We start from the raw sequence: 12443 nt of genomic DNA on the forward strand, positions 1-12443 counted from the left end.
CAGATGCAGATGCATGTGCTACATTGTGCATCTGGCATTACGTGGGTACTGGGGAAGTGAACCTGGACCTTCAGGCTTTGCAGGCAAGCATCTTCAACAAGTTAGCCATCTCCCCCAACCAAGTTTTTTTTTTTTTTTTTTTTGAGGCAAGCCCAATGACTTTTTTTTTTTTTAATGCGAGAGTGAGAGAGAGAATTGGCACGCCAGGGCCTCCTGCCACAGCAATGGAAATCCAGAAGCATGCAGCCCCTTGTGCACATGTGACCTTGTGCACTTGTGTCACTGTGTATCTGGCTTAGGGGTGCGGTCTGGAGAATTGAACATGAGTCCTTAGGCTTTGCAGGCAAGAGCTTTATCCGCTAAGCCGTCTTTCCAGCCCCCAAGTTCTACTTTTGTGTTTTTTTGAGGGGGTCCACCACATATATAAACAAGTTCAGGAAACACCAACATTTGTTAGACAAACACATAAGTTTGCTTTCATTGTATCCTAAGTTTTTTTCTTTTTTGCTGTTACATTATCTTTACAGCTTTGTATATGTAGTGACTAATTTTTCTAATGCAGTAATAGGGAGACAAGTCTTTTTTGGCATCCAGATGATAGATTCCATAAATATAGGTTATTGTTTCTATACATGCTCTCATTGTCATGTCAGTTCATATTTAATACAAACATTTTACCTGATGTTTTATTTTGCATTTTACTGAGCCCTGAAAGTAAAAGGGAATATGCTACACTATTGGGCAGCTCCTTAATCAGCCTGTTGAATGTTGTATTACCCACCCCTCTTTCAAAGTTTACAGACCTTTTAAGAAGTTTGTGTAGGAGGGTCTACTGTGTCTTACTCATCTCACTACAGGGTGAATGAAAGGTAGGAAGAACAAAAGATTATTATTACCTAGCACAATGCTCAGCCCCACTATGGTTATTCTCAATAATTAAGACTACTGGAGCTGGATGTTAATTTACGGATTATCCGATACAAACATATAAGAAAAGTATGTCATTTAAGGCTGGACAGTAAAATCCAGGTAAGATTTCGTTCATAAGATCTCTCGAGAGTTTACATGAATTCACTACACAAACGTAGGCATAGAAAAGATTTACAATTATACAGACATATTTAGACATTACCAAACAGCCTACAGAAGACTTTGTGAAAAAGAACAAAGGGAGCAAGGGTATCAGCTGAGTCCGGTTAGAAGAGGTGTGGAGCTGGACTAAGCACCGCGAACCATCAACAGAGATAAGTTTTAGAAATAAACAGAAAGGGAACGGGGTGCCGAGCCGCCACATCATCTATTCGTCTTGCCCATAGAGAGCTCCCCATAACAGCAGTATCAAGGAAGGGATACCTACGGCATTTCTAGAGACGGGAAGCACCGTCCTCGCAGGTCCAAACGGTCTAACCGAAGTCTTCAGAGGGCTGAGGAATGAACACCTAAGCGCGAAAGGCGCGGGGGCGGGGCACGAGGTGGGGGCGCTGTGTCACAGCGAACGCGGCCCGCCGGAAACACGCCCCGCTGCATGAAGCATCCCGTCCTGCGCGAGGACAGGGATGTGCAGGGAGTCTGGGACCGGAATTCCTATCTAGTCCCTGCCTAGTTCCAATGTGACAGCTCTTCGCTGTTGTGCCCATCGCAGCCTCGTGGCAGAGGAGTAACAGTGCTGGGACCTCTCTTTGGATCAACGGTCCCTAGATTTCTAGTCGGACCCCTTGGGTCAGGGCTCTGTATCTTATTTCCGGCGGCGGAGAGGAGCAGTTGCTATAGTAATTAGAGAAAGACTGCGTCTGTCGGGCTGCTCCGAGAAGACTGCGGTTTTGGCTGCGCCCCGGGGTTTGTGAGCTGAGATGAGGTAGAAACAGCTCGCTCTTCACCCCTCACTCCCTCTGCCCCTCGCCCTGCTCGCTGGCTTCTCTTCTCTGTGCTCCTAACAGCGTCGCATGCATGCTCCTGAAATAGATGTACCGACGCCGCGCCGTGCCCGCAGGAATACAAAGGAACGCGAGCGGCAGCCCCAGATTAGCTGTGGACGGATTTCTCTGCGTAGGGACGCGGCTGCTTGGCTCTGTTTTCACTGGTCTGAAACGCCTTAGGCTCTTGTTAACAGTTTATTTTTCCTGCTTATTGTGTGTCTGGTTATTTATGGAGCCGTTTGCTGCGGTGTACTCTCTAGGCCCCTGTCTCAGTCTCGAGATGAAGTTTTAAATAAAGGAGGTTTCTCAGCCTGAGGGGTACAATTATATATTTATTTAAACTTCAGTTTATATTCTTTTCACAGAAAGGAAAAGAATAGGAATCTGGAACATTTCTGCCAAGGAGTTTCCATGTGAGAATAACCTTTTAAGGAAAAAGAATTGGCAGAAGATCCAACTTAATAATAATAATAATAATAATATATTTTAAAATTGCTTTCTGTCAGGTGAGCGAGTCTTCATTCTTCCTTGTTGGAAGTTCTCTTCCACATTTGTGGTGTGAACGCATATGTGTCTAAGACTCTGATGTTTAATTATAGGAATATCAATTTGTAATAACCAGAGTGTGACATCACATCCCTGTGGAGTCCTTCTAAAGCTGGTGTAATATGAAAGTGTCAGGCAGGCGGTCTGTGTATTATAAATAGAGTACTTCATCTATGAGAAGTGATTATTATCTTTCTTTCCCAAGGTAAAAGACCTACATAATTCAAGAAGGTACCCACGATTTAGGCCTCCTGAGTAAGAATTCAATGAGTCCTGAAGGGGACCCTACCTGTGTCATCCCACTGTTGAACTATTCAATTTATTAGATTGGAATGTATTTTCACAAGTCAAAGCAGGATAAAATAATGTTGGAAGTCATTAGGCCACCAGCATAATTTAGCACCTCATAGCGACAATTGTTCAGGAAACCATTCACATGCACAGAAGAAACTTACTGAAATTTTACCACTTACTGCTAACTAGATGTTATCTCTGTTCTTCAATTTCACCATCTGTGAAATGGACAAAAAGTACAGGATTACCTTAGTGGGATTAAGCAGATATGTAACAGTTCATTAAGGTCTTATAAACAAAGGTGGTATATAAACCCAAAATATTTCTACTAATAAACACAGTAAAGCCCCGTGGTAATTTCATAAATGAGACTTTTTAAAATCCACTTGTTTGACATGTGCTGCATTATAGAGATGTTAATGCAATTATTTGGTTGATTCTTCTGTGGAGGATGATTGTCAACTGTAACTGATTGATACAAAAATTCTCATCATAAACCGGGCGTGGTGGCGCACGCCTTTAATCCCAGCACTCGGGAGGCAGAGGTAGGAGGATCACCATGAGGCCACCCTGAGACTACAGAGTTAATTCCCGGTCAGCCTGGACCAGAGTGAGACCCTACCTCGAAAAACCAAAAAAAATTTCTCATCATGAGTTGGGCATGGTGGTGCATGCTTTAATCCCACCTCTTGGGAGGCAGAGGTAGGAGGTTCAAGGCCACCCTGGGACTACATAGTGAATTCCAGGTCAGCCTGGGCCAGAGTGAAACCATACCTCAAAAAACAAAACAAAACAAAAAAACAAAGTTTCACAGTAACTACAGTTTATTTAGCACTTATGTGCCAAGCAGTGTTCTATGTGGATCACATGAATGAGGTGGTGTCTGATCTGTCTTCTGATTTTGAGAGGTTAGAGGTATGTTCTCTCTGTGTCCTGATTCTTTTAGTTCTTTCGGCTGTTATTACATATTTGAAGAACAATTACATACATGTTTGTATATATAATTAGAGATCAATTGCCAAGAACATATTTTATGTAATATGTACTAATAAGTTTATATAGATAATATTCATCTTTTTCTTCTACATATAAAAACTTTAGTATCTTGATTCCCCCCATCAATTGTGAAATTTGCATTTCAGGTGATTAATATTGACTGAAACAAATTCTTAAATTATTTTACCATAGAATGGCTGCCAGCCCAGGAAACGATGCAGTTTTTACCTGTCAGAAATCAACGCTTTCAGGGATTCCTGGGACCAAGAAGTCTCCACTAAGTGAAGAGGAGATATTTTATATGAATTGTAGAGCTGCCTACTTAACTGTCTTCAAGAGCAGCTTAGAAAATATTATTTCTAAAGACCAACTTTGCCTGGGTAAATTTTTTCATGTTAAATATTTCACCTTATTTGTTGATAATAAATCAGATTATATTGCTGAATCTACCCAATTTGATAGTGAAACTTGAGCAATAGAATTTTAAGAAGCTGTCATTTCATTTTATGTAATCACATATTGTAAGAACTTACAGCTATTGTTAGTGCTGTTGTAGTCTATCTCCATTTGCACGTGCACTGCTTTTATCATTTACTGCTGGCATAGGCATGTTTTCTCTAGTTTTCATTGTGGTATTTTGGATTTATGATAATAGAATTAAAACTTTTGTCATCTGGATCACTAGTCTGAATTTTGACCTATATTGAGGCAAATAAAAAGCATGCAAAAATGAGTTGAAATGACTGAGAGGAGAATATCCAGAGACAAATTAAAAGAAAATTAAAAGTTTAGGGTTTTGGTTTGTGTTCATAATGCTTCTCTGCAATTGTCATATTTAAAAATTCTCTTGATTGCAAATATACCCTCAAACCACTTTTGATCCTTGTTATGATATGAAATGACTTCAGAATCTTAGGTCTTTAGTAACAGGAGAGCAGTAAACACCACTAGGTAATGCCAACTACTAATGTCAGTTTCATCAAGGCTGTAACTCTGTGGCATAAAAACTGATTTATTTTGTCATTAGGAGTGATCGCCTTAAACTCTGGTATATTTCTGCAACAAAATACTGGGTTTGTATACAATATGGTCTTTATTTGAGGAAATCCACATGGGGGATAATGAGAGTTGAAAAGATTAAAATATATTTGGTGTCTAACTAAAGGACATTTATAAAATAATTTAAGAACAAATGCACATGACTGCAGCACTTTTTAAAATTATGTTTAACTTTAACTTTTGTAATTTTAAAATTAGTAGAATATCCCACTGTGACTTATAAATATTTATGTTGAACTGATAATATACTACATGATATAGGAAGAAATCTGATTCATTAAAATTCTAGAATTTGGGCTGGAGAGATGACTTACCAGTTAAGGTGCTTGCCTGTAAAGCCAAAGAACTCAGGTTCAATTCCCCAGTATCCATGTAAAGCCAGATGCACAAGGTGACACAAGTGTCTGGAGTTCATTTGCAGTGGGTAGAGACCTTGGTGTGCCCATTCTCTCTCTCTTTTTCTCTCTGCCTCTTTCCCTCTCTTTCTCAAGTAAATAAATAAATAAAATTCCAGGGCTGAGAGGTACTTGCATGCAAAACCTGATGTCCTGGGTTCAGTTCTCCAGTACCCACATAAAGCCAGATGCACAAAGTGGTGCATGTATCTAGAATTGTTTGCAGCAGGAGATCCTGGTGCACCTGTATTCATTCATTTTCATTTTCTCTCTCTCTTTCTCTCTCCAATAAATAAGTATTTTCTTAAAATTTTTCAGTTACTGTTCAAATATCCAAGATTTTTTTCTTTCATCTTTTGAAAATAGACTGGAATAACCAATCTTCTGCTTAAAAGTTTAACATACCTTCCACTGATACTGTGCTTAGTTTGTAACTCATTGAGTATGTATTAATCAAATCCTGTCAGTCTTGTGAAATAATCTGAGTGGATAACAATGCAATATTCACTTCTCCAATATTATATGTACTTTAGATTTTATAGTGGCATATTATTGTAACACTGTTGGATTTCAGATAATCTAGTTAAAAAGATAAATAATATGGGACTGGGAAGATGATTCAGTGCTTAAAGGTGCTACCTTGCAAAGCCTGTCAGCCTGGGTTCAAGTCTCAAGCCATCCACATAAGGCAGACACAAAACGTGGCACAAGCATCTGGTGTTTGCAGCTTCAAGAGGCTCTGGTGCACACACACACCCAGGAATAATTTTTCAAAAGAGTAATATATGAACCAGTGATGTCTCTTTCTTATTGCTGTTCTCTTTTTTATATATCCTCTGCCTTTAGGCATATAATGTGCTCTGACATTTCCATTTCAAAGTCGGATAGAAGAGTACCATAAGTATTATATGTACATTTTAAAGTTTAAAATAAACCTTACAAAAGATCACTATCACTATGCAGGTGTTAACCTTTAAACATCTATAGTTATATAACATTTTCACTATAATTAAACTTAATGAACTGTAATTCTAAACTGAAGTTAAAGCAGCTTGATTGTATCAATTTCTTAAATACAGAGGTGTCTATTTACTGAGTGCATATTTTGACATAATTCTTACCTTCAGAAAGTTGTTTTAATTAACAGTACATTTTATTTTTTAAATTTATTTTAATTTATTTATTTGAGAGAGAGAAAGAGACAGAAAGAATGAGTGTGCCAGGGCCTCTGGCCACTGCAAATGAATTTCAGATGCATGCACCATCTTGTGCATCTGGCTTATGTGGGTCCTGGGGAATCAAACCTGGGGCCTTTAGGTTTGCAGGCTAGTGCCTTAACTGCTAAGCCACCTTTCCAGCACAAACAATACATTTTAAAAAAATATTTTTTATTTTTATTTATTTATTTGAGAGCAACAGACAGAGAGAGAAAGAGGGGGAGAGAGAATAGGCACGCCAGGGCCTCCAGCCACAGCAAACGAACTCCAGATGCATGCCCCCCCCCCGCCTTGTGCATCTGTCTAACGTGGGTCCTGGGGAATCGAGCCTCAAACTGGGATCCTTAGTCTTCATAGGCAAGTGCTTAACCACTAAGCCATCTCTTCAGCCCTCAAACAATACATTTTTAAAACTAGTCATTTCTAAGGCTGTAGGGATATAGCCCAGTGGTAAAGCACTTGCCTAGCCAGCACAAGGCCTTCAGTTCAATCCTCATCTCTGGAGAAAAAAAAAGGCATCAACCAGCAGATTCATAGCTGGGCATAGGCAGGCATGACAGCGTCAACTTATAATTTCAACACTTGAGAGGCTGAGGCAGGAGGATTGCCATCTGTTTGATGGCAGATGAATCTACATAGTGAGTTCTAGACTAACCTGGGCCACAGTGGGCAACCTTGTCTCAAAAAAAAAAAAAAAGCATTTTCTTGTTAATGAAGGTAAAAGTAGAAAGTTTGTGCTAAGCTCCATTTGGGAAAATTGGATAGAAAGTGCTTTTTTCATGTAGATTTTTAAAATGTAGATTTTTTAAAATATATATTTAATTTATATATTACTTATTTAAGAGAGAGTGTGTGTGTAAGGGCACCAGGGCCTCTTGACACTGCAAACAAATTATACAAGCATGTGCTACATTGTACATCTAGCTTTAGTGGGTACTGAGGAAATGAACCTGGGACAACAGGCTTTGCATGCTGGTACTTTTAACTGCTGTCATAACTCCAGGCCCCACATGGATTTTTGATCTTTAAATTATACCTTCATTTAAGTTCTAATTGTATTCTTAATGTTTAAGGACCGGGAGTTAGCTGGGGAGAGATTCTTAAGATTTCCATTCTTTTTAGTAGGTGAATTAGGGAATTATCTCATTATACAATGGACAGCTTACCTTTTATTCCCAGCATAGCATGGTAATCCGAGATTTTTGTCTACATCCCAAAATAAACTTGAAAATAGTTATGTCCAATGTTTCACATTTCCACAAAGGTTTTGCAGTTGAATAGAAGACAGCAGTTACTACATAACTTCAATTGGCTCTGAAGCTAATCTCTGAGCTTGTTTCTCTCTGCCAGAGCTTCTGTTCTCTAGGTACAGTGAAATGAAATAACCTAGGGGAATGAAAATTTTGTCTTTGGGCTTCTGAAATATTGTGGACTGTAAGTCATGAGCACAAATAGCAATATTAAACTTGTGATATAGGCTTCTTACCCATTACAAAACATCTTTGGAACTAAAATGTCCATTCCTCTGAAAACTCACCCTATGTATGCTTATGCACAATAAATGCCCAATATGACTGACTCATAAATGTCTGTATCTATTACATTGAGCTAGTTTCTATTCCTTTGAATATATTGCTCTAGATTCTTTTATTAGTCTTGATTATATTAAATTGTAAGTATTCACATAATCATCTTACTTCTGGTTTTTGCTGTACAAACATTATAAATCACCACTTAAGATAATTAAAATATCCTAGATAGGGTTTTTTGTGGTTTTTTTGTTTTTGAGGAGGGGTTGAGGTAGGGTCTCACTCCAGCCCAGGCTGACCTGGAATTCATTGTGTAGTCTTAGGATGACCTCAAACTCGTGGCAGTCCTCCTTACCTCCACCTCCCAAGTGCTGGGATTAAAGGTGTGCACCACCATGCCTGGCCTAGGTCAGGTTTTTAAAAAGCTGGTAGCATAATTAAGAAGTTATCCTTTTTAAAATTCTGTTCTCTTCTTTTAAAAATATTTTATTTTTATTTATTATTTGAGAGAGAGAGAGAAAGAAACAGATAAAGAGACAGAGAGAGAGAGAGAGAGAGAGAGAGAGAATGAATGGGCATTCCAGGGCCTCTAGCTGTTGCAGATGAACTCCAAACACATGTGCCACTTTGTGCATCTGGCTTACATAGGTCCTGGGGAATAGAACCTGGGTCCTTTGGCTTTGCAGGCTTACACCATAACTGCTAAGCCATCTCTCCAGCCCTGTTAATTTCTTTTATGGTGCTTAAGAAACTTACTGTTTTTTTGTTGTTGTTTTGTTTTGTCTTGTTTTGTTTTGTTTTGTTTTGTTTTGTTTTGTTTTGTTTTGTTTTGTTTTGAGGTAGGGTCTCATTCTAGCACAGGCTGACCTGGAATTCACTCTGTAATACCAGGCTGGCCTCAAACTCGCAGCAGTCCTCCTACCTTGGCCTCCTGAGGGATATATTGGTTAATTTTAAATAGTTATGTTTTAGTATGCAGAAATTACTTGCAAATTATTGTTACTTATTTTCAAATAGTGGTTTAAAGGTACTTTATTTTAGTATGATATGACATATATGCAGTACTCTTCTTAGAGTATCATGCTTTTATTGATTTAAGGACATAGCTAAAATTTAAAAACATCTTTAAAATTGTATCTTTATGATAGTCTTTTCTCAAAGTGCAATTATATTCCTTGATTTTTAGCAGGGTCACAACTACAAGTGGATATTTTGTGGTGCTTATATTTGGCATTGGGAACATGATGTTTTCATAAGCCTACTACCTAGAAAGATGAACACTTGGATGTGGCACCCTGTTGACATGCATATTCTCAAACATGATTTCTCCACTTCTTTAAAATATTTGTCACCAGGTGTGGTGGTGCATGCCTTTAATCCCAGCACCCGGGAGACAGAGGTAGGAGGATCACCGTGAGCTTAAGGCCGTCCTGGAACTACAGTGTGAGTTCCAGGTCAGCTTTGGCTACAGTGAAACCCTACCTCAAAAATATGGAGAAAAAAAAATTGTCAAGTCAGAAAAACTAATAATGCATGCATTTGTGTTTATCGTATGTTCCCAAAACAAATTGTCACTTTTTCCTCTGTAAAAATTTTTAGGTAAACCAACCAGGTGTGGTGGTTCACACCTGCAGTCTCAAAACTCAGAAGACAGTGGCAGGAGGACCACCGTAAGTTTGAGGCCAGCTTGCTCTATAAAATGAGTTCTAGCCCAGGATAGGCTACAGAGTGAGACTGCCTCAAATGAAAAGAAGTTCTTAGATAAACCAGATATTATCAATTGTTTAACCATATAGGTTGAGACCAAACTAACAGTACAGAAAAAAAAAAAACTGTTCAATTCTGGTACTAATGAATCAAGACTCTTTAGCTGTAAGCAGGCATGCGTACATACAAATATATACGCTCACACACACATACACACATTTTCAAGAACCAGGCATGCATCTGTATAACTAAGATAGTGAAACCAAAGATAATGTATTGGAATGTATTTGATTTGCCTGATAATATATAGTGATTAAAATTTAAAGTATGCTTAACTGATTCCAAATGTTACAAAACAAATAATGCTTGTTTTATTGGACAGCTCTTCAGCATGCAGGAAGAAATCCATCCCAAAAGATCATTAATAAGTACTGGACTCCTCAAACTGCCAAATTGAATTTTGATGATTTTTGTATAATTTTAAGAAAGGAAAAACCTACTTCAAAAGCAGAATTGCTAGAATCATTTAAACAGTTAGATGTAAATGATGATGGCTGTATTTTACACACGGACCTTTATAAATTTCTAACAAAGGTAAGCTTTGTGAAACTACTTTACAATGTGCAACTTTTAGTGCAGCTTGGCCCATTAAAATTCACTTTCAAAATAATGTTTTATTACTTTGACAGAGGAATCTCTGTAATTGTATTGTTTTGATAACTTCTGTATGAAAAGTGCTTTATAAATGAAAGATAAGCTGGGTGTGGTGGCACATGCCTTTAATCCCAAAATTTGGGAGGTAGAGGTAGGAGGATCCCTAAGAGTTCAAGGCCACCCTGAAAAATTCCAGGTCAGCCTGGGCTGGAGCAAGACCCTACCTCAAAAAACCAAACTAAATAAATAAATAAAAGATAAAATATAAAGTTGAGCCCATGTCACAATCCTCTTCTCCTATAAAGTTCCTTCCTTCCTAGAACACTATAAACCAGTGCTATGAGTGCTACTCTCACGGTGAGCCTGACAACCTGTGCCAGGGAAATGGAGACCGACACTGAGGCCACTCAAAATGCACCAAAGCAGAAGTCCAGAAGTTGCTGAAAGCTCAACACTGAAGTAGACTTATAATGCATATGCCAAGGCTCAGGGAACAATATAGAAGAGGGGGAGGAGACATTGTTCCCTCACCCCCATATTGACTCACTGCTGCTCTCATAACCTGTAATGTCATGGTGAACATGAATATCCCCACTGCGGAGGGCCCTCAGTGAAAATAGAGCTGGGAAGAGCAGAATGGGAACAACAGATAATTTGTTCATTCAACCATGTTTCTAATTAATAAAAAAAAATCAGTGCTTAGTCTATATGTAAAAAGTAAAAGGAAAATAAAGTATAAAGGGGATTAGAAATCTATTCTCTTCTTGGGAGGTTGAGGTAGGAGGTTCACCATGAGTTCAAGGCCACCCTGAGACTACGTAGTGAATTTCAGGTTGGCCTGTACTAGAGTGAGACCGCACTTTGAAAAAAAAAATATATATATATATAAACAATTTTGTAATTTCACAAAATTTAATAAAGTTGTGAAATTTTATGTAATACTCTTTATTTCTTGACAGTTATCTCTCTGATTATAATGTAAGCATACATTCAACTTGTAGAAGAGATCAAAATGGGTTTCTACTATCCTTGTGAATAACAAGATGATAATCACATTGTTTTAGCATAAATCTTATTTGATTTCAGAGAGGTGAGAGGATGACTCAAGAAGAAGTAAATGCCATAATCAATCTGGCTGATGTAAATGCTGATGGCAAGTTTGACTACATTAAAGTATGTAAGCCCATATTGATTTTAAATTTATAGACTATGCAGAAAAATATTATTTTATTTTTCACAGCTTTTAAAAATAATTATTTTATTTTATTTATTTGAGAGAAAGGTGGATAGAGAGAATGGGCCCATCAGGGCCTCTAGTCACTAAAAACAAATTCCAGACACCTATGTCACCTTGTGCATCTGGCCTTGCTGGGTACAGGGGAATCAAACTTGAGTCTTTTGACTTTGCTGGTAAGTGCCTTAACCGCTGAGCCATCTTTCCATCCCCAAAATTATTTTTATTAATTTATTGGCAAGCAGAGAGAGAAAGGGAATGGGTATGAGGACCTTTTGCCACTTCAAACTCCAGATGCATGTGCCACTTTGTGTAACTGGCTTTGTGTGGGTACTGGAGAATCAAACCAGGGCCATCAGGCTTTGTGAGCAAGCACCTTTAGCTGCTGAGTCATCTTCCCCAGTCTAGCTTTTTATAATTGATAAAAATTGTGTATATTTACTTTATACACATAAATGCTTTTGATAGGTATATATGTTTGGGAATTATTAAACCAAGGTAATTCATATCAGACAAGTGTTTATTATTGTTGGTTCCTTTTGGTGCTGAGTATTGAAACCATGCATGTTGCACACACTATCATAGAGCACACCTGTAGCCACTAGAAAAGGGCACATTGGCAAGAACATGTTTGTGTGCTGGGCATCAATGTACTTCTGTATGAAAAGTGCTTTATAAATGAAATTTATTGACAACCTCCAAACAGATAAAAAATATATATATACCATGATCATAATCCACCACCCTCCATTTTCCACCTGCCCCATTTCTTCTCCACTGAATCTTTTTTTTCCAACTAGTCTTTCTTCTATTTTTTTAATTATTGACAGCTTCCATAATTATAGGCAATAAACCATAATCATTTCCTCCCCCCATTACTTTCCCCTTCACAACTC

The 12443-nt window shown here is 38.2% G+C and overlaps 2 protein-coding genes across 12 annotated transcripts in view; one reads left to right on the plus strand and one right to left on the minus strand.

The window, feature by feature from the left end:
* Nucleotides 1–1618, minus strand: part of LOC101601253 (integrin subunit beta 3 binding protein) — a 108873-nt gene extending 107255 nt beyond the window's left edge. For 3 of the 10 annotated variants that reach the window (XM_045151161.1, XM_045151160.1, XM_045151157.1), the window contains exon 1: nucleotides 1358–1496. In XM_045151161.1, the coding sequence (XP_045007096.1) occupies nucleotides 1358–1362 (5 nt within the window). In that variant the 5' untranslated portion in view covers nucleotides 1363–1496. Of the gene's footprint in view, nucleotides 1–1357 lie in introns of all 10 variants that reach the window. The other 7 variants (XM_045151155.1, XM_045151156.1, XM_045151158.1 and 4 more) reach the window with 5 other exon arrangements.
* Nucleotides 1564–12443, plus strand: part of Efcab7 (EF-hand calcium binding domain 7) — a 61555-nt gene continuing 50675 nt past the window's right edge. The window contains exons 1-5 of one of the 2 annotated variants that reach the window (XM_045151151.1): nucleotides 1564–1855; nucleotides 2282–2422; nucleotides 3945–4132; nucleotides 10042–10253; nucleotides 11400–11486. In XM_045151151.1, the coding sequence (XP_045007086.1) occupies nucleotides 3946–4132; nucleotides 10042–10253; nucleotides 11400–11486 (486 nt within the window). In that variant the 5' untranslated portion in view covers nucleotides 1564–1855; nucleotides 2282–2422; nucleotide 3945. The remainder of the gene's footprint in view (nucleotides 1856–2281; nucleotides 2423–3944; nucleotides 4133–10041; nucleotides 10254–11399; nucleotides 11487–12443) is intronic. The other variant, XM_004663190.2, reaches the window with a different exon arrangement.

Source organism: Jaculus jaculus, chromosome 5 (genome assembly GCF_020740685.1).
Source record: "Jaculus jaculus isolate mJacJac1 chromosome 5, mJacJac1.mat.Y.cur, whole genome shotgun sequence".
Classification (NCBI taxonomy): domain Eukaryota; kingdom Metazoa; phylum Chordata; class Mammalia; order Rodentia; family Dipodidae; genus Jaculus; species Jaculus jaculus.